Below are 27,246 nucleotides of genomic sequence, written 5' to 3'. Positions count from 1 at the left end.
TCAGATTCTATGAATGCTGAATGCTTAACCATGTGTTATTAATTCATAAGAACAAGTTATTTTCATCTGAAGAATTACTGGGATATGGTTTCAAATTCTGAAAGCTAAGAGCATATTTTGAGTTTCAGAATCCATAATTTACCTGTACGCTCAGTTCATTTCTTGTTTAGTTTATGACACTGTAAATGAACCTTTGATCCCAGAGTTTGTACTCACTGCCTTCATTTTTTTCAAGATACTGAACATCCTTCCTTGGATAAATAGTCATACCTTGCTATCAATTGTACAATTACCCACTTCTCAAAACTGCCTTCTTTTTTGGCCAATACCATCATTTGGCTTACAAAGACTCGATGGTGCAAATGGCCAGACCCTGCCCTGTCTTCAGCTCCTTTTCTCAAACCTAGACATGTAATTTTTTTTGCAGATAAATTAACTTTCAGTGACACTGCTCACATGCATTGCTATTGTACCCTCATTTACTCCTTTCTCTCTCACTGTCAGAAAGTTCAGCAATCATTGTCCCAGAACTGTGGAAAGTTGGAATGAAAAGGAGTCTCACAAAGGTAATATAGTGCAACCCTTTGGCCCCAGGCAGGAACACTTACATCTTCAATCAAAACTGGCTTGCCCAATTGGCCTGCCTAGTTTCCAGATGTCTTCTATTCTGGAAGCCCTGCAGTTTCACTAAGTGATGTCTTTAATACTTCACTGCCCTTGACCATGTGGAAGTGTTTTCCTCAGGGTTCAGTTGAATCTCTAGCTACAAATGTCTAAGGCAATATCTTTCTCCATACAGTCTGTTGATTTTTCCAGTTTGTCAAGACCATTTAAAACGTGAGTATTGACTTGTAACAGACATCTCTTCACATCATCACTTTCAGATAATATGAACTGGTCATTATCCAAGACTTAGAGCACAACAGCTAAGGCTTGGCCACAGAAAACCATACTTAAAATGCGTTTCTATTTCAGCAATGAAGTATAACTACACCATGTATTCTTTAATGTATTTTGCATACTCTATCATTCAGATCTTTGTTTTACACACCCCTCCACAATTACTTGGAGAGATGAAACATTTTCTGGTTTATTGCCTTCACTTCTACAAAAACAACAGAATGCTTTGCCATGCAGGTCTTTTGTTCCATAGTATTAGTCCTTTAACTTTCTCCTATTTGAAAAGATCTACACCATTGCCCTGTATTTCTAATATATACTTTGAGGATTCTCACCTGCCATTTCACTTTGTAAAATTCAACTGCCTCAGAAATTTAAACACTCTTTCTATACAGACATCAATCTTTAGTTTTGCAGTGGAAGCAATGGGATTACAGAGAATAAAAACTTCACAAATCTAACAAACCAAGTTCGGTGGAGTGGCAATTGATACCTTACTAAACTATTTTTCATTTACAGTCTGTAAGATCGTTTGCAGTTACTCTCAAGCAAACAATATATTAAAAAACCACTGATAGCTAGATTTGTAAAGGTGAAAAGCACCCCATGCTTCCTAACCACTGCACAATCAAAAACCAAAAATTCTTTTGTTTGCTTCAGGTTGCATAACCCCACAATAATAAAAGAAACAAGGTATAGAAGAACCACTGAAAAAAGAATAGTTTCATCTACAGCAATAATAACCAAATGAAATTGCATCTGAAGTCTTTTACAATCTAATTGTACATGGCAACTTGACACAGATGAGTGCTCATACTCCAAATATTCAAGTTCATTCTAGATGATTCAAGCCTGAAGATACATCCTAGAACAGGTGTCTGCAAAGAACCACTGAAGGAGGGCAAACAGGCCCCATTACACAAAGTAATATACAGAATGTTCTACCAGCACCTTTGTACTGATGCTTGCAACAAGTCTGCTCTTTCTAGATCCCTTTGCCAAATATCCAAAGTTAGAAAACTAAATTAAAATAATTCCTACATTTAATTCCAAATTCTTGTGTATAAAATTATGAAGAGACTCTACATTTTCCACGTGGATAAGTAACATACAATAATGTTTAACTACTGTAGCACTGACAGCTAAATCACATAACACTGCCTTACCATATTTTCACGTAGATCTTCATTCTGCGTCATTTGAATTATTGTCTGGAAAAGTCGAGGATGATATTGTATTAAGACTTCACAAGTCTCTCCATACCCTCCCTAAGAAGCAATAGGTCAGAAATAAATTAATTGAAAAGACACATTAGAATTGGGTTTTATACTATTATAGGCATTGAAACCTACTAAGGATTTGCTGAATGGAGAAATCCCATCCTAAAATAAACCAAAATTAAGTAGCACATCAAAGTTAGACACAAAACATCCAGGAGATACTGGAATCAAATTCTTTCAGCATATCGGCTCACATACATCCACTCTTTTTTAGCAATGCTTTGGTATCTAGAAAGCTAAAGTTACATTTGAACAACACCTCCCCAACAATGCACCAGAGATTAAAACCAGTGCAATATTAAGCTTTTCTTCCCATTAAAGATAGATGACACATGTCTACACCCAGAACTTAATCCTTCAAAATAAGTATTTTCCTAAAGGTTCATAAAGCACAAATCTGAGTTTTTAAAGGAAGAAATAGGATAAAGTCATAAGATAGTTATTTAACTTCAATACACAAGTGTGATTCCACTTGTGCCTTAGATCAACAGCTGAGACTACCTTCACAACTTTGAGAAAAACATGGGGTTTTTTGTGGAAAAACCACAAATTCAAATTTTGTTCTATTTGTATCAACTCTTCTTTAACACAGCTGCATTTTTAGGTAGGCACCTAGCACTTGAATACACACACCAAATTCTACATTGGCAAAATGACTATGTTACATATTAAATGTTGCAAGTCCAGAAGCTCCTTTTTTCTGCACAACAGATTCTCTTAATTGTTCCTGGTGCCAAGAACTTATGTATTAAAATTGAAACCACCCAGAATCCTCAAGAATTAATGAAAGTCAAGTCTTCAAAATCAAAGTGATACCATGTTAATAAGAATTACACAAATCTGTAATTTCAATCTTATCAAAAATTCTATTTACTCTGAAAAGCAAACCTGTAAGCAAAGAATAAAACCCTTGATGTAAAAGGAAAGGCAATGTTTTTTCTCCTTTACTTGGTATCATAAGCTTGTAAACTAGATGATCTTGAACAGAGTAATCACTACAAAACAGCAAACACCAGGTGTCACTACTCACACCTAAAAGTTGGCAGAATTGTGATGTATAAAGATCAGAAAACTGAAGACTGAAGCAGACATTTGAGATACTATCATAAAAACTAAGCCTAGTACCATTAAAGTACATACTGGTATATTTTCTTACAGGCATGTGACTACCAGAAGCCTCAATACTGAATAGACCATGTGATTTTACGGTGATGGTAAGTCATTCTGACATAATAAAGAGAAAAATCTAACTCTGAGCTTCAAGTCGTGTCAGTAAGTGTGACAATATAGTGACCTGGCACTTCTGAGCAAACAGAGCTGAGGACTTACTAGGACTTCTTATATCCAGAAAGAAATGCTGTAAGTAACCTAACTTGATCAAGCCCTTCCACAGCTAAGTTTGAGATTAATTTGTCAATATTTAAATATTCCCAAATTATCCCATGGGTACTGAAGACAGCAGTCTGTACCACAGACAGAGCTACTTCCACTGCAGGTCTCAGGCACATGAGGAATTTTCAGAAATAAAATAACTTGAAATTATTTCAATCTCTTAGTACAGCAGAAGATTTGAACATTTCATCTTTATCCTGCCAAACTCATGACATGCATCAGGGTAATATGATGTCCACCAAGCACAGTGATTTTTTCCCCCAGTCTCCAGTTCATAGTTTTCTAGTCTCCTGAATACTAGCAAAGGTTAAAAAGCTTCCACTCATTTACACACACAGGTTAAATTGTTTGCAAATCAAGAAAAGACACCCTAGCAAGCAGAACAAACAGTATTTGGTATCAAGCAAGAAAAGCCACGTTTTGCACAGCAGTTAGGAATATCTAAGACTTTTGTTAATCGTTAATTGTTCATCATCTAGATATATTTGGAAGACCTTTGAAAAGTAAGAGTTGGCGCCGTGTAAATTTTGTTTGCGTTGTTAGTAATGTATCTTCAAAAGAAAGTATGAGTTGAGATCAACAAAAAAATCACTCCTTTCTGCATGCCTTTACTTCTTACTTTTTAACAGTTAAGCACCTAAACAGAGTCTGTTGCCATTAGATAAAGGATTCCCAAACTTCCTGGTCAAATGTAGCTATGCCTGCTCTTTGTTTCTCACAAGCTCCAGTCCTGCAAAGTCTTTAGAGGGATCTCATTGATATCTTTGAAGCCTTTTGCAAAGTGTAGAAACTGGGAACCTGCCAAAAAGTTATTTTAAATTTACTTGGAAAACAATTACTTTTACATTTCTGTTTTGCCAAAGGACTACCATCTTTCATAAAAAAAACCAAAACCAAACCACTCATCAGGTGACATTGTAGTAAGCAACAGTAGTTCACAGAAAAAGTGTGTTACTAATTGAATACCTGTACACAGAGATCCAGGGGGGTAATACCTTTCTTGTCTGGTAAATATTTGGCTCCTCTCATCAAAAGAATTTGTGCAGTGTCTCTCTGACCATGGCTATTCAAAGGAAGAGAAAAAAGATTTAATACAGAACTTAATGCTCCCCTATGAGCAATAAATCTGACTTTATTGCTTCTAACAAACAAAACCAAGGTAAGATAGGAGAAAACATAAGCTACGGTAGGAAACCAAGCAGAAATACAGGATAGATGGTAACACCAGTTATATTCTTCTATTACCTTCCAAGCCACTGCAGAAGCAGTGTAAAATTAAGTATGACCCATTTATCAAGCCAGAGTAACCCTCATAATTCAGAAAGAATTCATCTTAGCCTAGACACATACATTATTTCTATCTCTCAATACCTTGACCATGTATCTTCCAAACCCCTTTTTTTTTCTGAAGAAAATGAGATGTTGACTTCATTAAAAGCATACTGAAAGATTTTTGCCTTTACTGATTTTTAGTGTATGTACTAACAAATGTTAACAGGGTAAAAATGAAAGAATGACACAAAATTAATTACAATTAAGATTATGGATATGAGGTTTTCAACAAAGTTTTAGATCACAAGCTAACTTACAGTGCACCCCTTACATAAATTACTATGAATACCTGCTATCCTGGAACACACCAAGGCTGCCTGCACTAACAGTTCAGTATGGGCAGAGGAAGAGCAACAATTAACAGCTGAGGGACAAGATGTAGCTTCACTGGTCTCTCAATAGTTCCCAGCCAAGTTCTCGTCATCCTCACCCTTCCAGCCCAGGAAACCAACAGTTAATCTAATGTAGAGGACTTGGCACCAATGCAAAGTCAGCTACCAGATCTCAGAAAGGAGTTGAGACTAAGTAAGGCCTCCTTGAAGCACCTCTTCACAGTAATTCACTAGAGTGCACAACCCAACGCCTTGAAGATTTGAGAGTCAGACTTTGAGCACAAATACCCTCTCTCCAGCCATCACCAGCCACAGCTACCACATCCTGCTCTCCTTGTCACCTGGGACCTAACCTTTCTTCCTGGGTGGCAGCACTACCAACTGGCACTTCTGAGATGTTAACCACCACTGTGGACCCATTCCCTCTTTCCCACTGCTCGAATCGTTCATTGCTGAAAGAACATCAGTGCTGTACTTGCAATGCATTACTTTCTCCTGGAAAGCCTCCCATGCCCAGGCAAGCTGCTTACTTCTTTTAAAGTGGATGCCAATGCCAGTGCCTAAATCAAGCACCAATGTGCTCAATTAGTTAGCAGCTATTTATTCTCCACTTCCCTTCTGAAATGCAGAGTCAGCATACAAACTCCAGAGACCAGGGTTCCCACAACATAAACATTGCTTACATTAACTTTCAATCACTGTTGAACTATTAAACCAAAGCACAGTGATTACAACATTGCAAATGTTCTAACAAATATCAGAAGTGCTCCAATTAAAATTTCATTTATCATATGTGATTAGTTTTGAAATTAAAATAAACTGAAAAAAACAGAATAATATAATTTCAACCTAATATTAAGGCACATGTGTACATTTCATGTACACTGTATTACCATAATGTACATTAAATAGTCAAGCTTGCCTTATAAAAGGCTGCATTTTTAGAAACTGATGAGTGTGGCAATCATTAGCTTAATTACTCTTACTTCTCAACATAGAGACCTTCCCACAAAAGAAATAAAATAGATGGGACCTTTAAAACAGCAGGAAAGTGATATGCCTGGCAAACCTGTATTCACAAATGACCTGGCAAGGAAGAGGCAGGAATACTGCCATTATTTAACCAACCCAGAGAGTTGCATGTGAAGAATATTGAACCACTACAAAAGCCACTTAAATTCTTACTATAAAATACACTGGCTTTAAGAAACCATAGAAAAGACAAAAATATTACTCCATATAATCTAAGATGGTAGATTTCTTTTTGTGGGGTTTTTTTTCATAAAAAGGTTCATTAGTTACCAATTTATGACTCATGTTAGAACACGCACAGCCACGTGCTTAACATGCCTGCTAGAGGTATATGAGCCTGCACTACTAAGATAAGTATTTAAATGAGACACTAAGCTACATTAAAACACTAGGCAACATTAAACACCACTCAGCTGTTATATTTCCCTATTTTCGTGCTTTCTCACAGTGATTATTGCAGAAGAAAACAAAATCTATTTCACTTTTAGCACCATATTCAAAAGTTAAGAATAAATACCTGCAGGCAAAATAGAGTGGAGTTGCCCCTGACACATTCGGCCTGTTTATATCTGCACCACTGTCCAGCAAACACTGCACCGTCTAGAACAGAAGAAAACACCAGAATTAGAAAGAGCAGCAGAAGTGTCCATGGACTTAATACTGTTTAGTGACATTAATGTCTAGTGACACTGAAGGATTTCATTTTCAGTAATAAATCTCAAAACCAAACTTCTTGAACACTAGATGGAAAATCATGGTTGTCAGAGCTCAAAGCTCCCTGTGAACTTCCCATTTTAATAACAATGCTCTCACTGAACTTCAGTTAATCCCAAAGACACCTGGAACTATAAGCCATCAAAAAGTGACACTTCTTAGGCAAGTAACCCTCAAGTTACCGACAGCCATCAACAGCCTTATCACAAGCTGAAGTTTAAGCACACACTAAAGTAGAAGAAATAGGCAGCAAATTCAAAAATATGAAAACATTGTGCAAAATCTCAACCAACTTTTGCTATTTTCCAAACACAAAGCAGATAAGTCTATAGATAAAAGTTTCTCAGAACTTGGTCTTCCAAATTCAAGCTCTGACAATAACAGAAAGGATCTAAGTAGAAAGGGTTGGGGTTTTTTTACATTTAACAGTGTGTAGAGTGTGGAGACAGTGTGTAGAATTCAAGATCATTATCTATATGGGTATAATTCAGCTCAAGTAAAGCATCTAGACCTGTACTCAGCAGTAAATAGCCCTAATGCAAGGTCAGGCTTAAAAATTATTCACATAGATCAACAAATAAGTGGAGAAAGGAAGAGCTAGGGATGTCATCTACCTGGATTTCTGCTAGTCCTCTGACATGACCCCCCCACAACATCCTTCTCTCTAAATTGGAGATACAAATTTGACAGGTGGACTGTTCAGTAGGTGAGGAATTGGCTGAACAGCCACATCCAGAGGGTAGTCAATGGCTCCAAGTCCAGATGAAAGACAGTGACAAGCAGGCCACAAAAATGATCAGAGGGCTGGAGCACCACTCCAGTGAAGGCAAGCTGAGAGAGTTGGGCTTGTTCAGCTTGGAGAAGAGAAGGCTCTGGGGAGACCTTACAGCAGCCTTCCAATACCTGAAAGGTGCCTATGGGAAAGCTGGGGAGGAGCTATTCATGAGGGCATGCAGCAACAGGACAGGGGGTAATGGCTTTAAACTAGAAAAAGGGACATTTCAGTTGGACATTAGGAAAAAAAAAAATCTTCAATATGTGGGTGATAGATCACTGGAACAGGCTGCCCAGAGAGGTAGTGGAAGCCCCATACCTGGAAATATTCAAGGTCAGGCTTGATGGGGTTCTGAGAAACCTGATCTAGCGAAGATGTCCCTGCTCACTGTTGGACTAGATGACCTCTAAAGGTCCCTTCCAACCTTATACATTCTATGATTCTACGCGAGAGTTCATGTGAACTTGTTTAATTCTAATGTTAAATACCTAGCTGACCCAACTCTGTTCATTTCATTTACAGTAAATTAGGGTCAATCCAGATTTCAAAAGCACATTAATAGCTGGTACAATTATGAATCAAACACATTCTATTCTAAAAAGGAAGAACATCTTGAAATGCTTAACATTGCATCAAAACCTGCAATCAACAAGGCTATAAAAGTATCAGAGAACAGCTGAATAGTATATGGTAACTGACTTAAACTCCTATGAGCACTAAGATCAATCACCTACACAAGAATAAATGACTTGTTCCCATGGAAGTGTATGCAGTCAATACTAAGACAGAGTTCTTCACAGTTCTAATCATCATGTGCATGACTAGCCTCTTGTTTACAGGCACATAATTCTTTACAAGCCTAATGTCTTTAAAATTGAGAAACTTACTGTCTTGTGTCCATTTTGACAAGCTACATGAAGGGCTGTCTGTCCCATTGCATCTTCAACATCTACATTACTGACATGCTGAACAAGATCATGAAGCAATTCTGTCCGTCCATTGACAGCCAACCAATGAATCTAAGTAAAAAATGATGACATATGTTTCTTTTAGCAGAGATTTAAGTATTTCATAAACATGACTTTAAATCTGACCATACTTTTGTCAATATTTTCACAAAAAGCACCTCTGAGTAATACTATCGGATGCCCAAGTACTTTGATCACATCTTTCAATTCTTAAGTACATTAGACACACAGCAATTTGATTTATTTACATGTAAGGCAGCACAAGCTTAAGAAATAAGAATCTTCAAATTTTTTTTGTTTGTTTTAAGAACATAATGAGAATCAATAGCACTTACTGCAGTCAAGCCTTCATTATTACAAATGTTGACATCTGCACTGTATTCCAGAAGCTTGCTCATACATTTCTTCTGGCTATAAACAAAAGAATACATTAAAACCCAGCCAAGGGAAATCATTTACAAAGACCAAGTACCTTCTTGGAGTTCCACTCACCCTAACTCATCATTGCACAAACCATAACAGGTAGTTTTACTTTACAAGGAGTACAGTACCAAGCATGTAAAAAAAGTGATCATCAATAGCACCAGAGATACAGTACAAGTACAGCATATGACAGCACAAGGCTATAAACATAACTATGTAGCTAAAGGTTTTCTGTGCAAAGTGTAGAAGTACTTCACCACCACTCTAACAGCTTCAGCTCAGCATGAACCACACTCTCAAGAAGCTAGAGTTCAGCTAATGGAAATCCATGAAGTTCATCATCTGTACGCTTCAGGGAACACATTTACAGTACCCAACAATCATTATTTAATGAGACACTCGTAACACTTTGTGAATCTTTAGCAAGTACAATACTTCCTTCATGAAAGTAGGGGTGTTTTTCCTATTTCGTATTTTGTTTGATCTTTTAACACCCTGATGCTCTAAGCGCTTTACCCTTAAGAGTTTATTCTTACTTTCCATTTGGTACATCTCATACCCTTTTCACACTTCAGTTACATATAACTGTCTCCTGTGTGTATTTCTGCATTTCATCATGTACCACTTGGCTACTTTTTTCTTCTAGAAATACTCCTCCCTCACATACCTAAAAGGCCACTGAACACTACCTCCTGCTCATTTGAGGTACCAGCTGTGATACAATTCAGTTACTGTAACATATACTCCTTCTAAAAAGACAATATTACCATTACCAGCTGTGCATTGCCATATATTACAATTCAAAAAATAAAATCTTAAAATTTAAAGAGGTGCTTGCTTAATGTTGGTTTTTATTCCCCCACCATAATATTGTGCAAGCAAACTTTGTATTCCCTTCCTTGTGGTAAAAATTTCCTTGGAGACATTCTTTGAGAAAGGTCTGACATATCTGATTCGTTTCAAAACCTCCAGTGTCCTCTTCAAAATCTTTTCTTACTTAGCTAACTAGAAAGCAAATGCATCCCTTGTTTGACTACCACTGTACGAATCATTAAGGTTGGGCTTAATAGAAAGCAATAAAATGACTGGCATTAAAATTGGCACTTCAAACACAGCTTCCTATTTGTATAAAATTATCCAAATATTTCAATTTTAACCTCCACATTCCCTGTAAGTGTGCCATCCCTATTTTCAAAAGTGAAAACCAAAGTATTTTCTTTAACTATGCAAAAACGTTAAAGGACATGTCAGCTCAGAGACATTTTGAACAAAACCTTTATAAGGGATTTAAAAACTTTTTTCCTTACCCATTCCTCGCTGCTAAGTGGAGAGGTGTGCATCCTGAAATGTCCTGATAGTTTGGATTTGCCCCTTTTTTTAATAATAGAACAAGGCATTCAACTGATCCACAGCTAAGAACAAAATAAAGATGGGGAAAAAACTGTAAAAGGATATTTACAAACTGTATCTTGATGTAAAGACAACAGCAATATTATTACAGATTACATACAGTACAAAAATGTTAACATGAAACTAAAGGAAAGACACTTAAATGCAGTGAGAACTGGCTGATGAATAGGTACTAGCCTACCATGTGGTTTTAGTGACTTGAAATCCCAACAGCAAATCTTCAAGACTGCTAATGGTTTAAAACATAAATGGTCTAAAATGCTTTGCTTACCATTTCCTCTCATCTCCCTCATATTTAATCTATTCACAGGACTGAATTTTCCATTAAATAACAACTCCAGTGTAAAATTTTTGTTGTTGCTATGCTTCATTGTCTGGAAGTTACATTTTAAAGTTTAAATGGCAGAAAAATTCTAAAATTCATCCAAATATTTCTTTGATACTTGTTTTGAATCTGTTACTCCCCTTTTCATTTTCATAATGCAGCAGCTCTTCAGGATAACCAATGTCACCAAGAACACAGAAACTTTACATTATATGCTTACTTTACTCCTAAGTTTTTCAAGAATAGTTGCTTGGGAGGATAATCACACAGTATTTTTGTATCTATCATTTGTATCTGTCCATGGTTACTACTCTTCCCAGGACAGAACTGCTACACAGCAGCCAAAAGAAACAGAAGACTATCTCTACAGTAAGTTGCAATAGCAGCATCTCAGCAACATCTTAATGACACAACAACTATTCCAGAAACGAAGTGTAACACGTTTTCTTGGTGTTCAGGATGAATAAATACACCTTTTCAAAGATACTCCTAAGATGTGTGCTAAAAGTTTGCTTTCATTAAGTACTTAATTAAATTTTATACAAACAGCATGTAATTCTAAGATGGAATATTTGGGAAGCATATTTCTAAAACAGTCTGCTTAGAAAGCTGGAACTTCTACCTTTATTATGCCCAAATACCTGCTATTTACATGCAACACTACATCTATTTCTTTCAACTTTTAACAGTTTAAATGGAAGAACTTTCAAGATATTTAAAATGGGTCCCAAATATAGTGCATTCATTCGTTTAAAGTTTAGCTTCCTATTTCAAAGGAAGGCTATTTCAAAAACTACCTTGTTCACTTCTATTAAGGTTATGTTTAGCTGGCTGTTTCTTGGCAATATAGATTTATTTCCCATGGAAGAGCTACTTAAATAATAATCTAGGTCACAGATTTGAAATTTGCACTCAAGCCCTTTATCCAGGATACAAAAATTTATTACAAGTGAGGGGCCAAGTTCAGTTACAGTCAGGTGAAGTACTTTGGACCAACTGCTTCCCAATAAACATCCAAGTGCTTCCCTCTTTTATAAAATATTTCAAAAACAAGCAGCACCTGGAGGCAAGGTTTCTCTGCACCTACAAAGGCAAGAGTAACCCAGCTTTACAGGGTACACATAGTGGACACACTTCTTCAGAGACTGAGATTTCACAGAAAGAAAAAGAAGTATCCACCAAGACTTCCTTCACTAGAATTTGGAATGCCATTTGCTGTCATGTGTCAAACCTGCCCTCTCACTGAGGCAGGTATACTGGTAAAAGAACAAGTAAAATACAAAAAGGAAGTGTAAAAACAAATGTGATCTGATACTACAGAGTTTTCCAGCTTACATTGGTGCCTTAGATTTGTGGTAATACTTTCATTGTTAACTTCTGGACTGGACTCAAGTAAGTCTTACTTTGCTGCAATATGAAGCAAACTTCTCTTCACACGTCCAAATGCATAATTCACATCAAATTTTGAATTTGATAGCAGCTCTGAGACAGACCTTCAAACAAATAAAATTTTAATTAAAAACAGGTCACTATCAAAGAAAAGTATATATTGTAACTTGTACACAAGTAATCTATGTCTTTCTTGATCACTAGTTTTTTCCCTCCAACTATTTTCTGAAGAGATCCAACAGCTTTCAAGCTTCTGCACTTTAACAGTACTTACACTCTTTCACTTCATACTTCTTTACAAATATGGAAAACAAGCAAATTCATAGCTTTAGTTTGAAAATCAATAAATTCCTATTTTCCTTCTTATCTAAACACAGGCAAAGCCACACACACACACACACACGACAGATACCCAGTAGCTTTCCCAAACATAGACAAAATTTAGAAGGAAGACTGGCACACACAGTGAAGTAAAAGGACACATGATTTGCCAATAGTATAGGAAATGTAAATAGGACCCTTCAAGCCCTAATTAGTAAAGATAAAATATTAGTTAAGATAAAATATTTCAAAATAGGCAAAACTGCAAGTGAACTGGTGATTTGAACTTCCACTAATGATTGGATGACACAGTTTAAAACCCTTGCAAACATTCTGTGGTGGATCAGCCCCAGGCAGCAGCTGAGCTGAGGAGAAGCACACACAGGCCCTGAGGGTTGGGATAAGGACAGTTTACTGACACAGCACGGAGAGAGGGGAACAACAGGAGTCTGACAGACTACACAGGCAGTGACAAAGCAATTGCCAACAGCCTACCAGACACTCCACCTGCACTCAGACCATGCCAGAGCCACACAGACCCGCTCCTCCCTGCCCAGCCCTCTTTTACAGGGAACACGATGTGACATGGTATGGAAACACCCTTGGCCAGCTTGGCTCACCTGTGCTGGCTCCTCAGGAAATCTAACTCTGTCCTGGCCAAAACCAGGGCACAATCTCAACCAGGTGTTATGCAGAAGAACAACCATTTATCCTGAGAAATATGGCATCAGAAAGTAGCACAGCTAAGCTGGCCCTGTTCAGCCTCCAGGTCCCAACCACTCTGAGGACAACTGGCTAAGAGAAACTGCTGCTTGTTTGAGGAATCCCAGAACTACTAATCTCATTGTCCAAATCTTGTTTTAGAGACTTTTAATGAGACAAGACGTGGACTAAGAGGTGCTATGTCATCAATAAATACACAGTCAGAGCTACAACCCAGTTACAAAGCGATGCTTTTGTTCTTATCCTACATAAAGCAACAAAACAAATCACAGGTCCAGTCTATTGCATAACATAAAACAGGTTTCTGGGGTAAGAGTGTGCTAGGATACACAGTCAAGGGCTAACTTCAGCTACAGACGATCTCAGCAATTCAGCAGCCTAACTCCCAAGAGTGCTCTAGCAGCTACAATTCTGGCAAACATGCTTTCTGTACCTAAAATAAAGGAAGCTGAAAGAAGCTCTCACCTGTGCTGATCAGCCATAACCATCGGCATTAGTGTATAGACAGCAGTTTCATTATCTGTAAAGAAATTAAATTTACTCTATTATCATAATGAAATATTTTCTTTCAAATAAATTAATTTAGCAACACTTACTACCTTTTAAAGTGTCTACTAGTTCAACAGATCACTTTTTACACAGGTTATACATGCCTGAAGTTTCTTTACAAAGAAAAAGCCACCATACTTAGAAGAGGTAATTAACAGGACTGCAATACATGAAATTCCAATGCTACTTTTTTCCTTTTACAAAGTAATACAGACGTTTCAATGGACCATCAATTTATTTAAATTGATGATTCCGTTAATTAAATAAAAGTATTTAAGAAATGTGCACTAACAAAAAAGTTAAATAAAAGTAGCTTGCTATGAAGAGAAGGAATTTCCTGTGTTCTGAGGTGATTTTCATACTTTTTTAAAAGTCATTTATTTAAACTAAATTACACCACAGATATTAATTTTTGGCCTCTAAATTTGAATACCTGAATGCAATAAATTTAATTCTAATTTCTAACTAGGTTCATATTCCACATTTGGAGACAATGAAAAAAGGCCCGAACACAAAAATACAGGTCTGTGGTGGGAACAGCCTGACATTCAGCAATACAGCCTTCCTCAGTACTACTGCTGCACATACCACACACTGTATGGGTATGACGTGCCTGTTTGGTCACTTAAGAGACTTTCTGCAGTAAAATATTATTTTTAAAGGATGAATTGGACAAAATTTAAAAGGGTTCCATGTATAATTATAGTATAATGTATAATAATATGATAATTATACATAAATAGTAACAATAATACACTAATATTTTCTCTCTTGATGCAAGCTACCCGTTGTTGGGAGTCCAGTCTCCACAGACTATTCACATAGGCAGTGGCGTACGACAGGACAGACTCCACTTCCTGAGAACCCTGCTATATATTTCCAGGACATGGTCATATAGGACTCATTTTGAACATTTTCCTGAGCATCTTGATTTAGATACCAAAGTTAGAAAGCAATGAGAATAGGAAGAATTAAAACAGACCCAAACATACATGGCTTCACATATCTTTTACATATCATGTTTCTACGTGCTTGCTGCTTCCACTAGATAGGCAAGCTGCTATTTACCAAATATTAAACAAAGAATTCTTCAGTGTTATCAAGTGGACACAGAGAAACTCTCATCATGCTATTACTACACTGTTCATTATTCTTCTTCTACAGTGCCCCAAGATCAGTGCTGCTACCCACTATTTGAAGCGGTCTGTAGCTAACAAAGAAAGAAGCTATGCTAATCTATTATTACCTTTATACACTGAAAAGAGATGTGATATTCAAGAGTTTGAACTGCCTGTAGATTATAGAGCTCCGTGAGCATCAGGTAATTCCACCCCCAAAATGCACCACTAGAATTTGACTGCTAGGAGGAGGGGTCCAGGTTGGAAGAGAGGGAGTGGACACATATGGAGGGTCTTAGAAATACGACTAAATGGAAGCTAGATAAATATATTAGTCATGGAAAAGATTTTATCACGTTTTCAAAATCTATCCATGATTAGCTCTCAGTATATACAAATAAAATAAGAAAATTCTTGCTTGAGAATAGTTCCACAGGTCTCTTGGCTCTCCAACTGCAACAAAACCAGAATTTGAGAATGCCAACTAAATCTGAAGATGACATCCTTGTGTATTCTCACAATCATGCCTTATTAAAGAGGCATCAAAAGCAGCTTTAGATATACCAGCATGCTTAACTGAAATGCTTGATACTGATCCTAACTAAATTTTACTATATTGCAAGTATAATCTATAAAAAAATATAGTTAAATATTAGTGTAGCTGGGCCATAAAAGGTGTTTATGGTATAGTTACAAAACTAAGCCCTTTGCTATTCTATGAACAAAATCTATACTGTGGAGCATATGCAGATTTTACCATAGTTTTGTACTGAAATAAAAAAGCGTGGTATGAACGAGCTTTTGTGCCTATTTTTGTTAATTATTATCCCTATTCATAAACTCCTTTTGACTAAAGTAAAGTAGATGACCCCAGGGAGAGAAAACACACCTCTAACTTGGCTGCATTTCAAGTCACAAATATCTAAAAACATACATACACTAAAAAAAGTGGCACCCAAAATACAGTCAAAGCCAAAAGACCTAAAACCTACAACTTTGGGCTGCAAGACCTAGTTTTCAGGCACTGAGCCCTAAGAGTAGAATCCAGAAATTTGTGTCAAGCTCTTAAGTGCACAGAAAATGCCTACTGAAGGATATGCCTGATGAAAAAAACCCTCTACTATAGTATTTCCTATTGCCAGGGTCAGCTCAGGGTATTCACTGGCACTGGACTCAGGTGTTAATGCCTGATTTAAAAAAAAAAAAAAAGCAGCAGTTAAAATTTATCATCTAGAATCCCACCCTGACAAGATACACTTATTACTTCATAAGAGATATTAGCTTGAATTTGGCAGAGACTGCAATCTTACAGAAGCATCAGCACCATCCATATAATGCCCTAATGGCTACAGCACACGCAAAGGAAGTTAAATACCAGAATTTACTGCCTCCTTCAGCAAAAGGAAGTTTGAACATACATCTCCATTTCCTAAAAGTGTACTACGACTCTTACTTTAAGGACAGAGAGGTAAATCATCTGTCTTTCAAACCAAAGCTATTCAAGTATACATGGGAGAGGGAAAAAAAACCAAACAGTACACAAGAAGCCACCAAACTGCATGCCATACTAGACCAGCGGTGGTATTTTCCAAGCTGATCCTGTCAGTACATGTTTGGAGCAAAACTACAACCCAAACCTGCTTCTCAGGAAGAGTCTGAACAGGCCTGCATGAACCTAGGGAACGCTTAGGTCAAGAAACCAGACATGAACTAAGATGTAGCCAAAGTTAAATGGCCACTGAATGGAGATTTTTTTTGGAATATAATTTGATACTTCAGAGCGTGGAGTCCATTTATCTCCTTCTTTCAGTCCTGCTGTGATCTGTTCCATGTAATTGCTGGAGAATACATAGGGCTGACTGACATTCTTTCTGCACTACAGGGCAAGAGAAGTAGTTGTTCCAGAGGTCACAGGGGTGGCACTTGGCACTACCACAGAAATAATTATCTCTGAAGTGTAAGATAACAATGCTGAGGATAGGAAGAGAATGGCTGAGCTCATATTCAGAATGAATTTGCCAACACTAGTACTGGAGTAAGTTTAAAGCAGTGCCAAATGGCATATGTTACGCTAAGCATTATTCATATTACCACAATCAATTAAACTGGTGCTGCTACTACTTTATTTCTGTAAGCCTGATCTTACATTAACAGCATTACATCAAGTTTTGCTGCTGAGATGCGAGAGCTTACAAGGAGCAGCAAAATCTGTCTGAAAGTTGCCTGTCGTTTTATGAGATTTATGAGCAACTGCACTGTCAGACACTGAAGCTGCTGATGGGTGACAATAAGGGTGTAGCAGCTCAGCGTAGGGGGGAAGTCCACATGCAGCGGCGAGGAAGTCTGAACAGGAAACGCACAGAGAAAACAAAGTATTACTCATTCTCCTCCACCACCGGACATGAAAGCTGGCAGACACAAAGCCAGACTCGTCTGTGAAAACAAACCCTGGAGAACCCACAATGACAGCACACAGCTCAGGGAAACTTTTGGATATCCAAAAACTTCTGCAAGGGTCGTCTTCCCATAGGCCAGACCTGGCTGGAACACTGAACTACCTGCCATAGGAGCCTGAAGCTGAATTCCCAACTCCCTCCCCACACCGGGTGGCTAGCACCCGTGAAAAGTAGTCGAGAGCCAAAAAAACATTAGGCTGTGACTAGTGACAGCGACTTACAGCCCCTTTCCAGAATTCAGTACTATAAAGAAAAAGAGAAACGAACCAAAGATCTGCCATCACGAGCATGCCAGCGATGAGACACCTAACGAAGGATTTAAAACCGGGTAAAACGAGGGTCCAGCACCCCAGACCACCGACTCGCCCAGGCCCAGAGGCCACAACGGCGAGCGGGGGCACCCCGCGCCCCGGGGCTGCGAGACACCGGGGAAAGGAAGAGGACAGGGAAGCCGCTGCTGTTGTTATGATCACCGTTACAAATAAAAAAGCCCCTCGAAGGGGGAGGAAGGGAGCACGTTTTCCCCCCCTCCCGAGTCGCCCCGCCAGGCGGGGCTACACAACGGCCCCCAGTGCGGCTCAGCTCACCCCCACAGGCCCGGGGAGGCCGCCGCGGCGCCGGGGCAAACCGCCGCCCTGCCGTCCCCCTCCTACCATCCGGCAGCTCCACGGTGCGGGCGCGGCGCAGGGACCTCGTCAGCCGGTTCAGCTGCTCCATGGCTCTCTCCATCCTCGGGGCGCCCAGCCTAGAGCCGCTGCACACACCACCCCCACCCCCCCACCCCGCCGCCACCGCCGTCCGTCCCCTCAGCCCATCGCGACGGTGGCAGCGCGGAAGCCCCTCAGGCCGCCACCGAGCCCCCGCCGTCTGCTCATGCTCAGCGGCCTGGCGGCCGTGCGCACGCGCGGCGGGCGGGGCCGCCGGTAGCGCGCTGGCTGAGCAGCTAGGGTTTTGCCTCAGTGTCGGTTTTTTTCCTTGGAGGACACAAGAGTAGGGGTCGGTTATCAAAATTTGTGGCATATGGATGTTTAGAAAACAGCTTGTTACTTTTTTTTTTTGGTGGGGGCGGGAGGGGAGAATAAAAAATTACTGGTTTTTGGGGTTGACTCCAGCCAGTGATCCTGCCACAGTGGCCTCAGCCTCCGTTTCCCCAGAGCTACAGGGGGTAATGGCGCCTGGCAAACACAGCCAGGCAGGATGGGGCACTTCTACTGCAGTCCCTGCCCGGAAATCGCAGCTAGGCTGCAGTGTTGATCAGAGAATCCCCAGGCCACAGGTACATAGGTTTTTAGCCAAACTGGTACGCTTTAAAGCTGATGCTACTGAAAATGAAGAAGGAAGCACCCTCTGCTGGGTAAAAAACTGTCCGAATGGCCATGCCCAAAGAGTAAATGGAGATAAATGCACCTGGAGGCCAGTCACAAGAGGTGTTCCCCAGGGCTCAGTCCTGGGCCCAGTCCTGTTCAGTATCATTATCAATTACCTGGGTGAAGGGATTGAATGTTCCCTCAGTAAGTTTGAGGACAACACTAAGATGGGAGGAAGAGTCAATCTGTCTGAGGATAGGGAGGCTATTCAGAGGGATCTGGACAGGCTGGATTGATGGGCTGAGACCAACAGGATGACATTCAACAAGGCCAAGTGAAGAGTCCTGCACTTGGGACGTAACAACCCCATGAAGTGCTACAGGCTTGGGGAAGCGTGGCTAGAAAGCTGCCTGGCAGAGAAGGACCTGGGGATGTTGGTTGACTGCAGACTGAATATGAGCTAGTAGTGTGTCCAGGTGGCCAAGAAGGCCAATGGCATCTTGGCTTGTGTCAGCAATAGTGTGGCCAGCAGGTCCAGGGAAGCAATTGCGCCCCTGTACTTGGTCTTGGTGAGGCCACACCTCAAATACTATGTTGAGTTTTGGGCCCCTCACTACAAGAAAGACTTTGAGGTCCTGGAGTGTGTCCAGGGAATGGCAACCAGGCTGGTGAAGGGGCTGGAGAGCAAATCTTAGGAGGAGAGGCTGAGGGAACTGGGGTTGTTTAGCCCCCTGGCTGGGGGGAGACATTATCACTTTATTACCTGATAGGAAGTTGTAGAGATGGGTGTTGGTCTCTGCCTAAGTGACAGGTGTTAGGACAGGGGGAATGGCCTCAAACTGCACCAGGGCAGGTTCAGATTAGACATTAGGGAAGTTCTTCACTGAAAAGGTTATCAGGCATTGGAACAGACTGACCAGGGAGGTGGTTGAGTCACCATTGCTGCATGTACTTAAAAGACGGATAGACAAGGTGCTTAGGGATATGGTTTACTAGAAGACAGGTACAGTTGGACTCAATGATCTCAAAGGTCTTTTCCAACCTAGTGATTCTGTGATATAGGAAGGATTAAAAGTGATTGACTTCACTAGTACTTCAGAAGAAATGTAGGAAAGAAGAGACTTAGGAGCTGTGATGTAAAATTTTAAAAAAAAAAAGGCATATTTAGTAATAGGAATAATACATAAAGTAAGACATGAGAAGCAAAGAACAAGCATTCATACATTTGTCTTGTTTCTGTTGTCACTCCCAATGGCAACAAAGCACTCGAATCCAAGAGGAATTTGTTACATTCTGAGGGTAAATCTAAGGAAAGATCAGTTAGGTGCTCTCAAGTCAGCTGTGCCTCAGGAAGTCCTTCCTAGACTTGCCAAGACCTCACTGAGATGAATGACCAGAGGACAGGTAGGGTTCGGAAAGAGCAGGCATTGAGCCTGCTGCCAGTACAGCTGAGGAAAACCCAGGGATAAGTCTGTGTAACACAAATTCCAGCAAAAGTGCCAGAACAAAAACTAGGTACCTCAAAGTCACACAATCACAGAACGTTAGGAGTTGGAAGGGACCTCGAAAGATCATCTAGTCCAACCCCCCCCCCCCCCCCCGCCAGAGCAGGATCACCTAGACTAAATTGCACAGGAATGCTTCCAGGCAGGTTTTGGATGTCTCCAGAGAAGGAGACTCCACAAGCTCTCTGGGCAGCCTGTGCCAGTGCTCCATCACCCTCAAAATGAAAACATTTCTCCTTATGTTCACATGGACAGGGCAAGGAAACTTAATACTTCAGCAGGGAGTCAACAAGGAAACTTCAGCAGTCACAAGGAAACTGTCAGTGGTCACAAACTTCAGTATCAGTTTCAGAGGCTGACTTAAAATTCCAGATACACCCATCTGGTTTGAGAGCTACATAAATGGCTAAAGCTATCTTTATAGTAGACTCTAGTAGACTTTATCACCAAAAAAACCCCTCAGCTCAGCCATATGAGCTGTTAGTGTGTCCAAAGAAATTCTTACTTGAACAGGGTGCTTTTCCGGTGGTATTGCTGCTGTCCATGCCTATATTGAGCATCATGAAGAATTAGGCACCCCAGGTTGCAATTAATTCCTTCTAGTTTAGAAATGAGCATTACGTGGGGATGAAACACTTTGTGAGGTGTCTGTAAAACTTTTAAGTGATTAAACTTAGACAAAAAGTAGTAAAAATAGCCAAAAAGCAGTAAAATTACCTAAAATTAGTTACATCATGATCAGTATCGTCGATAACCTTTCCAAGTTGTGTTAACTTCCCTCGTGTCAAGGAAAAAAAAAGGTCATCCCAAGGAAAGACTAGGATTCCCAACTTCCTGCGTACAGCTTTTGAGTCATTTGCTGACTGTATGCAGTCAGCAGAGCTGTCTTCAGGACTGAGATAAGCAGACACTAGTGTGTCTATCCATTGTGCTCACATATCTAAAGATGTCCTGTTCAACTGCCTAGGAACGCTGGGTCAAACTTGTCTTTTGCAGCAAATGAAATCGAATCAATTACCAGCCCTGCAAGAGAAACGCTGTCCCTGCATTTTACAGGAAGTTCATTTCTGTGAGCATCCTCAGGGAAGACCGCAGATAGACTGTGTTTCTTTTCAGAAAGATAATACCATCTAAACAATTAAAAATGTGATGCTCGTGGCATTTTGCTACGAGCAAAGTCTTCTTGAGGTACAAAGATTATTTTCAGGATTTGGAGGAATGCCTGTTGTTGCCAGAAAAGGAATGCAGTACCAAGTAAAAATAAAAACCATCATCTCTTTCACTCTGTTTTTCTCTCTGTACATTCATCACACAGACATTCAAAATCATAAGAACTTTAAGCTAATTAGCCTGTGGCACAGAGGTGAGAAATTTACATTGTTATTTCTGGGTTTAAACTCCCAGAGAAATTTGTGGCATAAAGACTTTCACCAAAGTCTCATTCTTTTGTTGCACCTTGTCTATCATTAAATTCCTTGGTCTTCACAAAGAGTCTTCTCTGCTGCTGAGCCCAAACAGCCCATCCTGAATTGGACCTTTTTGACATGACTGGATGCCAAAATGTAGGAATGGATTCAGTGTGTGGGAAAGTGCATTTCAGAGCTTTATTCTGTTGTCTCTCTTTTTTTTAAAAAAAGGAATTCTGCTGAAGTTCAGATTCACTTTAGCAGGGCCTATTCAGTTACTGACAAACTAGGAGACAGGACTACTTGAAAAAAAAAAAAAGATCAAACCTCCTCAGAAAGGAAAAATATCATTAAATATTTACAGATAGGTAAAAGAGGGGTTTGGGGTTTTTTTGTTTGGTTTTCTTTTTTTTGGTCTGCCACTCATACTGAAGGAACAGATAGCATAGTAGTTTGTGTTTCATCAAGAAGTGAACAGAAAGTCTAACAGAGTATGATATTCTTAGGGGATACTCCAGATAGGAAGGCATGGTCTGATGTGCTTCCCCCTGCAATGCCATTAGCCTTGATTTCCTTCTCTGTCAGGAGACTCACCAATACAATTTGAGTCCTTTCTGGAAGCTGCTCTGCCAGCAGAGATTTTCTTCTCTGCTGCATTGCAGTGTTAGGAGTCAGCACCAATTCAGAGTGTGGCTTGGAGCCATTTTTCCCAACAGCCACGTGCTCCCTGTGGGCCGAGCTGGCTTCTTATGGACGTGCCAGCAGACTGAGGTTGGAGACTGCCCACATCTTCTGTGCAGGAACTTGCCCGTGCCAGAGATGAGGCTGTGTAACAGAGGACCTTTCCAGAATTATAGTAGGGATCAACTTACTTCACAAAGACCTACCTCAGCTACCTTCCTCTTTCCTGTGTTAAGAGATTCACAGAAAACAAGCCCACGCTGCTTTCCCTCTGCTCTTGAGAGGACTGCTCTTCTGCTGGATAGATGTCCCAGACAAGGACTGGGGAAGTCAGACCATGCCACTCCAGACAGAGAACGGTGCATAATCCCAATGAAAACAATGATGGAAGAGGACCTGTATGTGTCTGTGAATGCTGCCTGCCCACACTGTACACTGATGCATACAGCTGTGTTTTAATACATCTGACCATGTCAAAAGCTACTGCAGTTAGACTTACATTAAGTTTTCAGGATATGTTAGCTGTGTATCATGGGACAGATAGCCTTTATATTTGAACACATAAATCCTTGCTTTTCCAGATGCTTTTCAGATTCAAAAAATCTATAGCCGTGTTGTCAATGGTATTGAGGGTAAGAAAACGTAGCATTAAACTGTTTCACTTTGTTGTCTGGACTGGAAATCAATTGTTTCATTTGCATATCCATCTTAAAAACAATCAATGCAATCTGACTTTGTTGTCAATGGGCTTTGCAAGACAACACGAATAATATGGATTATTTCCACATTTATTTCTACTGCCAAAGAAATGTGAACCTGGTCGTGTTCAGATTTGAGTTCTGAGCCTCATTATTTGTGCTATAGGTGACAAAGCAATACTAATAGACACTGTAGCAATAATAATAATTCTTACAAAATAAGGTCTATTATTACTGTGTCTTGTCTTCTTTTGAGGAATATTATGTAAAAATATGCTAGTTTTATAATTGCTTAATGGGATTTCTTTACACCATTTTAATATCTTCTCTTAATGGACAAACTTAGTTCCCTAAATAATGCTGAAAATCATGTTCTAGAACAGTGCACATTGTGAATACTTTAACTGGGTTTTCTTCTCGTTTCACTGCGATGAGATTTCATCAGGGGAGGAGAAGCACCCAGGAAAGGCTCTGAAAGCAAGCCCTGCAGTTGCTTTGCTCCTGCCAACTGGCAGCTGCAGCGAGAAGCTGCGGGCCAGGGCATCCGAGAACCTCCCGTCGCTTGTTCTGATTTCATTCTATCAGCTTTCTCCAACTATTGAATTCTTTCCTTCTGTTTCCCTCCTGCTTTGCTAGGCGAGCGATACTAAAGCCCGATTTCCCTTTCTAAGGCGTAGGACAGTGCTGCAAAATAGGTACAGATCTTTTTTAAGCTTGCTTTAATTCTAAGTGGAGCCTACCTGTCCTGGTTCCGTGCCGGGTCGGACCAGTTCCCCCAGCAGCCGGCACAACCGGGCCGGGCAAGGCTGTTTCCCGCAGCCCGCGACGTCACGCCCCGTAGGAGGGGCTGGGCTGGGCGGGGAGGGGCGGCCCCGCTCGGTTCCCGGGCGGGCTGGGGGCGGTCGGGCCGGTAAATGCCCCGCGGTACCCCCGCGCCTGTGCGCGCGTTCCGCCCCGGGCTCTGCTGCTGCTGCCCCCTCGCCGTGCCGGGCCGGTAACTGTCCCTGTCCCACCCGCGGGGCTCTGTCTGTCTGTCTGTGCCCCCGGGGGAGGGGTGCTCGGGTGCTGCCTGGGGCTGAACCGCGACACTAACGTAAGGTTAAGGATGTTACTGTCTCCTGTTCTGACCTATATGATTTACACTGACTCTCAACAGCATTTCTGAGCTAGAGGGCCATCAATTACAGTTTGCACAGCATCCGTTTCTGCTCTCTGTGGAGCAATCAGTGCTACTTGACGCCCACCTACGCTTCCTCAAAGCTGAGTTGCTGAATTTTCTCAGTAATAAAGCGTCCGGGCTTGAGGGTCTATGTTTTTTTTTTAACTCTCTTTGTCTAATGCGTCCGTTCTCTCAGTCTCTGTCAGTTCTATTATAATTCTGCTATATTTCTCTTACATTAATTTTTCAAAAGGAAGATGTACTGCCCCTCAAAACAGATCCCCAGTGAGGAAGGACTAAAGATACTCTGAAATTTTTTTTCATAATGTCCTAGCCCCTAACTTTGCAAAATCTTTGCCAGAGCTTGAGAAGCTTAGTGTTTTTAAAATGTGAGGCACAGTTGTATCACTCTTATTAAAACCCACCTTCTGCACGAAGCATTTTTGAGCAGGGAAAAGAAGACCAAGGGACAATTAAGACATAGACACAACCCTTTGTTTATGCTTCTCTCTACTGAATCAGAGAAGACCCAACTACTTAAACATCTGCTTGGGCAGCAAGAAGTCGATAATCATCCTGTCCTTGTCTGTCTAACTTCAGCCATGCTGTTCTTGTAAGATTCTTGCTGGCTGTCATGTTTTCCCTACTACTTCTTTGGTTAGCTGTGTTTGCAACTGTACTATGTGCAGCTGCAGCTCTTTACAGATGTGAGGGGGTTTTCTTCCTGATAATTACAGAAACTTCTAAAACGTCCATATTTACATTTCTGCAATAATAACGACTGAAGGTACTGTAATTCATTATCTCTCTAATCAAGCAGAAGTCATAGGAAGGAAACCTGCAAGGTGACAATGCTGAACATTATATCCTGAGCAATAACTTGAACATATTAAACAAAGAGAGGAACCAATAATTTTCTTGCATTTGCTGCAGATTCAAAAGTTTATGCTATTCTGAAATTTTCATCATCTGTCCCTAATTCAGGTCCTTGTTAACTCTGTAAAAATTGCATCCAGGCTGAACACTATTTGAATTGATTTGATTCTAGAATTGATTCGATTTTCAAGGACAAGGAAAATCCATTAGTTTTTTCCTGATCAACTAATTTCCTTCTTGGAAGTGTATTAAAACCAGGCTCGTTTTAGTTGTTGGGAGACAAGGGAGTATTCTGTCACTCAGAAATGTTCAAAGGCAGGCAATCTCCATCCTTTTCTCAAGCAAATAAATGAATTCATTATATACATGGGAGAAAACACTGGGTAGATCTATTCTTACTTAACACAATAATGGCTGAAGATAATTGATCTGCAGGTTCTGTTAATTGCTGCTGGTGCTGGAGTCCCCTTGGTATCCCAGCCTTCCTGTAAACTGTTGGTGCTGGTGAACAAGCTAATAAAGTACCAATCGAAGATCAGAAAGTTCCAGGTAAATGTCCAATTTACAAATTTTGTAGGTTGCAAATTGCTGTCTTAAGAAAATTAGTTCTACCTTTATATTCAAAAGAAGATGCAGATACAGCCTCATAACACCATCTCTGGGATTAAAAATAATAATAATAATGTGGCAGTATGGTTTGGACTGGCAATAATAATATTTCATGTTCTGAAACAGGTCCTGTTTTGCAGACATTGGCAGTGTGTCTTTCATGCTTGCACTGCAGTAAAAACCCACGATGAAACCTCAGGGAGCACAGCAGTGCACCCAGTAACCAACTCAAATAAATAGGTGTGAAAGGCAGGCCTTGCTACGCATGTCCTGCTAGATGCTGGTGGGGTTTTAACTCACAAAAAACAGAATCATAGAGCGGTTGGGGCTGGAAGGGACCTCAAAGATCATCAAATTCCAACTCCACCTGCCATTGCAAGGGAATCTTTCACTAGACCAGGCTGCTCAAGGCCACATCAAACCTGGCCTTGAACACCTGCAGGGAGGAGGCAGCCACCACCTCCCTGGGCAGCCTGTCCTAGGGCCTTGCCACCCTTGTAGTGAAGACTTTTTTTCCTAATATTCAGTCTAAATCTACCTCCCTCCAATTCCCCCTCATCCTATCTTTACATGCCCTTCTAGAAAGTCCCTCCCCAGCTTTCCCATAAGCCCCTTCAGGTACTGGAAGGCCACTATAAGATCTCCCCAGAGCCTTCTCTCCTTCAGGCTGAACAAGCCCAACTCTCTCACCCTGAACACCATTAGAGAGATTTTTCCAGCTAAAGTCTGCTCCCTTGTTACTCCAGCCAATGCCTTTAAGTATGTTTAGTGTTCTAGGGTGGGATTACTAGCAGTTTGGAAAACGTATAAGCTGTTAAGTATCACCATGTAAGCAGAGATGAGCCTGAGGTGGTAAGAACATTTTTGTACAATAGCAATTAAAGCCATAAAGCTCTGATTAAAAAGAATAAATAAAAGTAGTCATTTTTGATACCAGCATTATTTCTTTTCTCGGCTCTCTCTTGGGGTTACCGAATAATTTCCAGTGTCTTGTACATAATATACCACTGGTGAGACAGAGCAGACGTACACGAGTTTACTTGAGCCGGATTCGGTCCGTCCTGGGAAACCGGAGCAAAGGCAGCGCCCAAAAGCAGCCGCAAGATGTCAGCCTGCGGGAGTCGCGGCGGGTTGCTGGCGTGGGCTCCCTCCTCAGAGGGAAAGGCTGGCTGTCGCGTCGGGAGTTTTGTGGAGAAAGTAGTCTAAGAATAGTATTCCTGGTCATGAACATATTCAGAAAAACGGTCTGTCAGGCTCCAAATACAGTCCCTATGGACGTTGGTTTCTCTAATAGTAAAAACGGGCGACTTCACCCTTCACATACTGGGGATTTGTCCCTCTCTGCTTGCCCAGCTTTTTTTTTTTTTTTTTTTGTGGGTTTTTTGTTTTTGTTTTGGTTTTTTTTGGTTAAAACACTCTTTCTCTAGGCATCTGCTGTCAGACCTGGAGTATCAGACTACATGGACTTTTGGCTGCTTCCTAATATCCTTGGCCATGCTCTCATCCTACAATTCTGAATGCTGTAAGATAATAAGGAAGTCCCGTTTCCATTTCCAGTCCACGTTT

General features: G+C 40.5%; 1 protein-coding gene across 4 annotated transcripts in view; it reads right to left on the bottom strand.

The window, feature by feature from the left end:
• The window catches only part of HACE1 (HECT domain and ankyrin repeat containing E3 ubiquitin protein ligase 1), a gene marked incomplete at its 5' end in the record, with an annotated part of 51,336 nt that extends 33,168 nt beyond the window's left edge, over positions 1 to 18,168 (bottom strand). For 2 of the 4 annotated variants that reach the window (XM_084262158.1, XM_084262159.1), the window contains 9 exons: positions 2,067 to 2,168; positions 4,539 to 4,635; positions 6,786 to 6,868; positions 8,645 to 8,776; positions 9,061 to 9,136; positions 10,456 to 10,560; positions 12,287 to 12,376; positions 13,782 to 13,836; positions 18,093 to 18,168. In XM_084262158.1, the coding sequence (XP_084118284.1) occupies positions 2,067 to 2,168; positions 4,539 to 4,635; positions 6,786 to 6,868; positions 8,645 to 8,776; positions 9,061 to 9,136; positions 10,456 to 10,560; positions 12,287 to 12,376; positions 13,782 to 13,836; positions 18,093 to 18,168 (816 nt within the window). The remainder of the gene's footprint in view (positions 1 to 2,066; positions 2,169 to 4,538; positions 4,636 to 6,785; positions 6,869 to 8,644; positions 8,777 to 9,060; positions 9,137 to 10,455; positions 10,561 to 12,286; positions 12,377 to 13,781; positions 13,837 to 18,092) is intronic. The other 2 variants (XM_084262160.1, XM_084262161.1) reach the window with 2 other exon arrangements.
• Between the last annotated feature and the right edge of the window lie 9,078 nt (positions 18,169 to 27,246).

The sequence above is a fragment of the Gallinula chloropus genome (genome assembly GCF_964237585.1).
Source record: "Gallinula chloropus genome assembly, chromosome: 3".
Taxonomy (NCBI): Eukaryota; Metazoa; Chordata; class Aves; order Gruiformes; family Rallidae; genus Gallinula; species Gallinula chloropus.
This window is presented reverse-complemented; position numbering and strand designations above follow the sequence as displayed.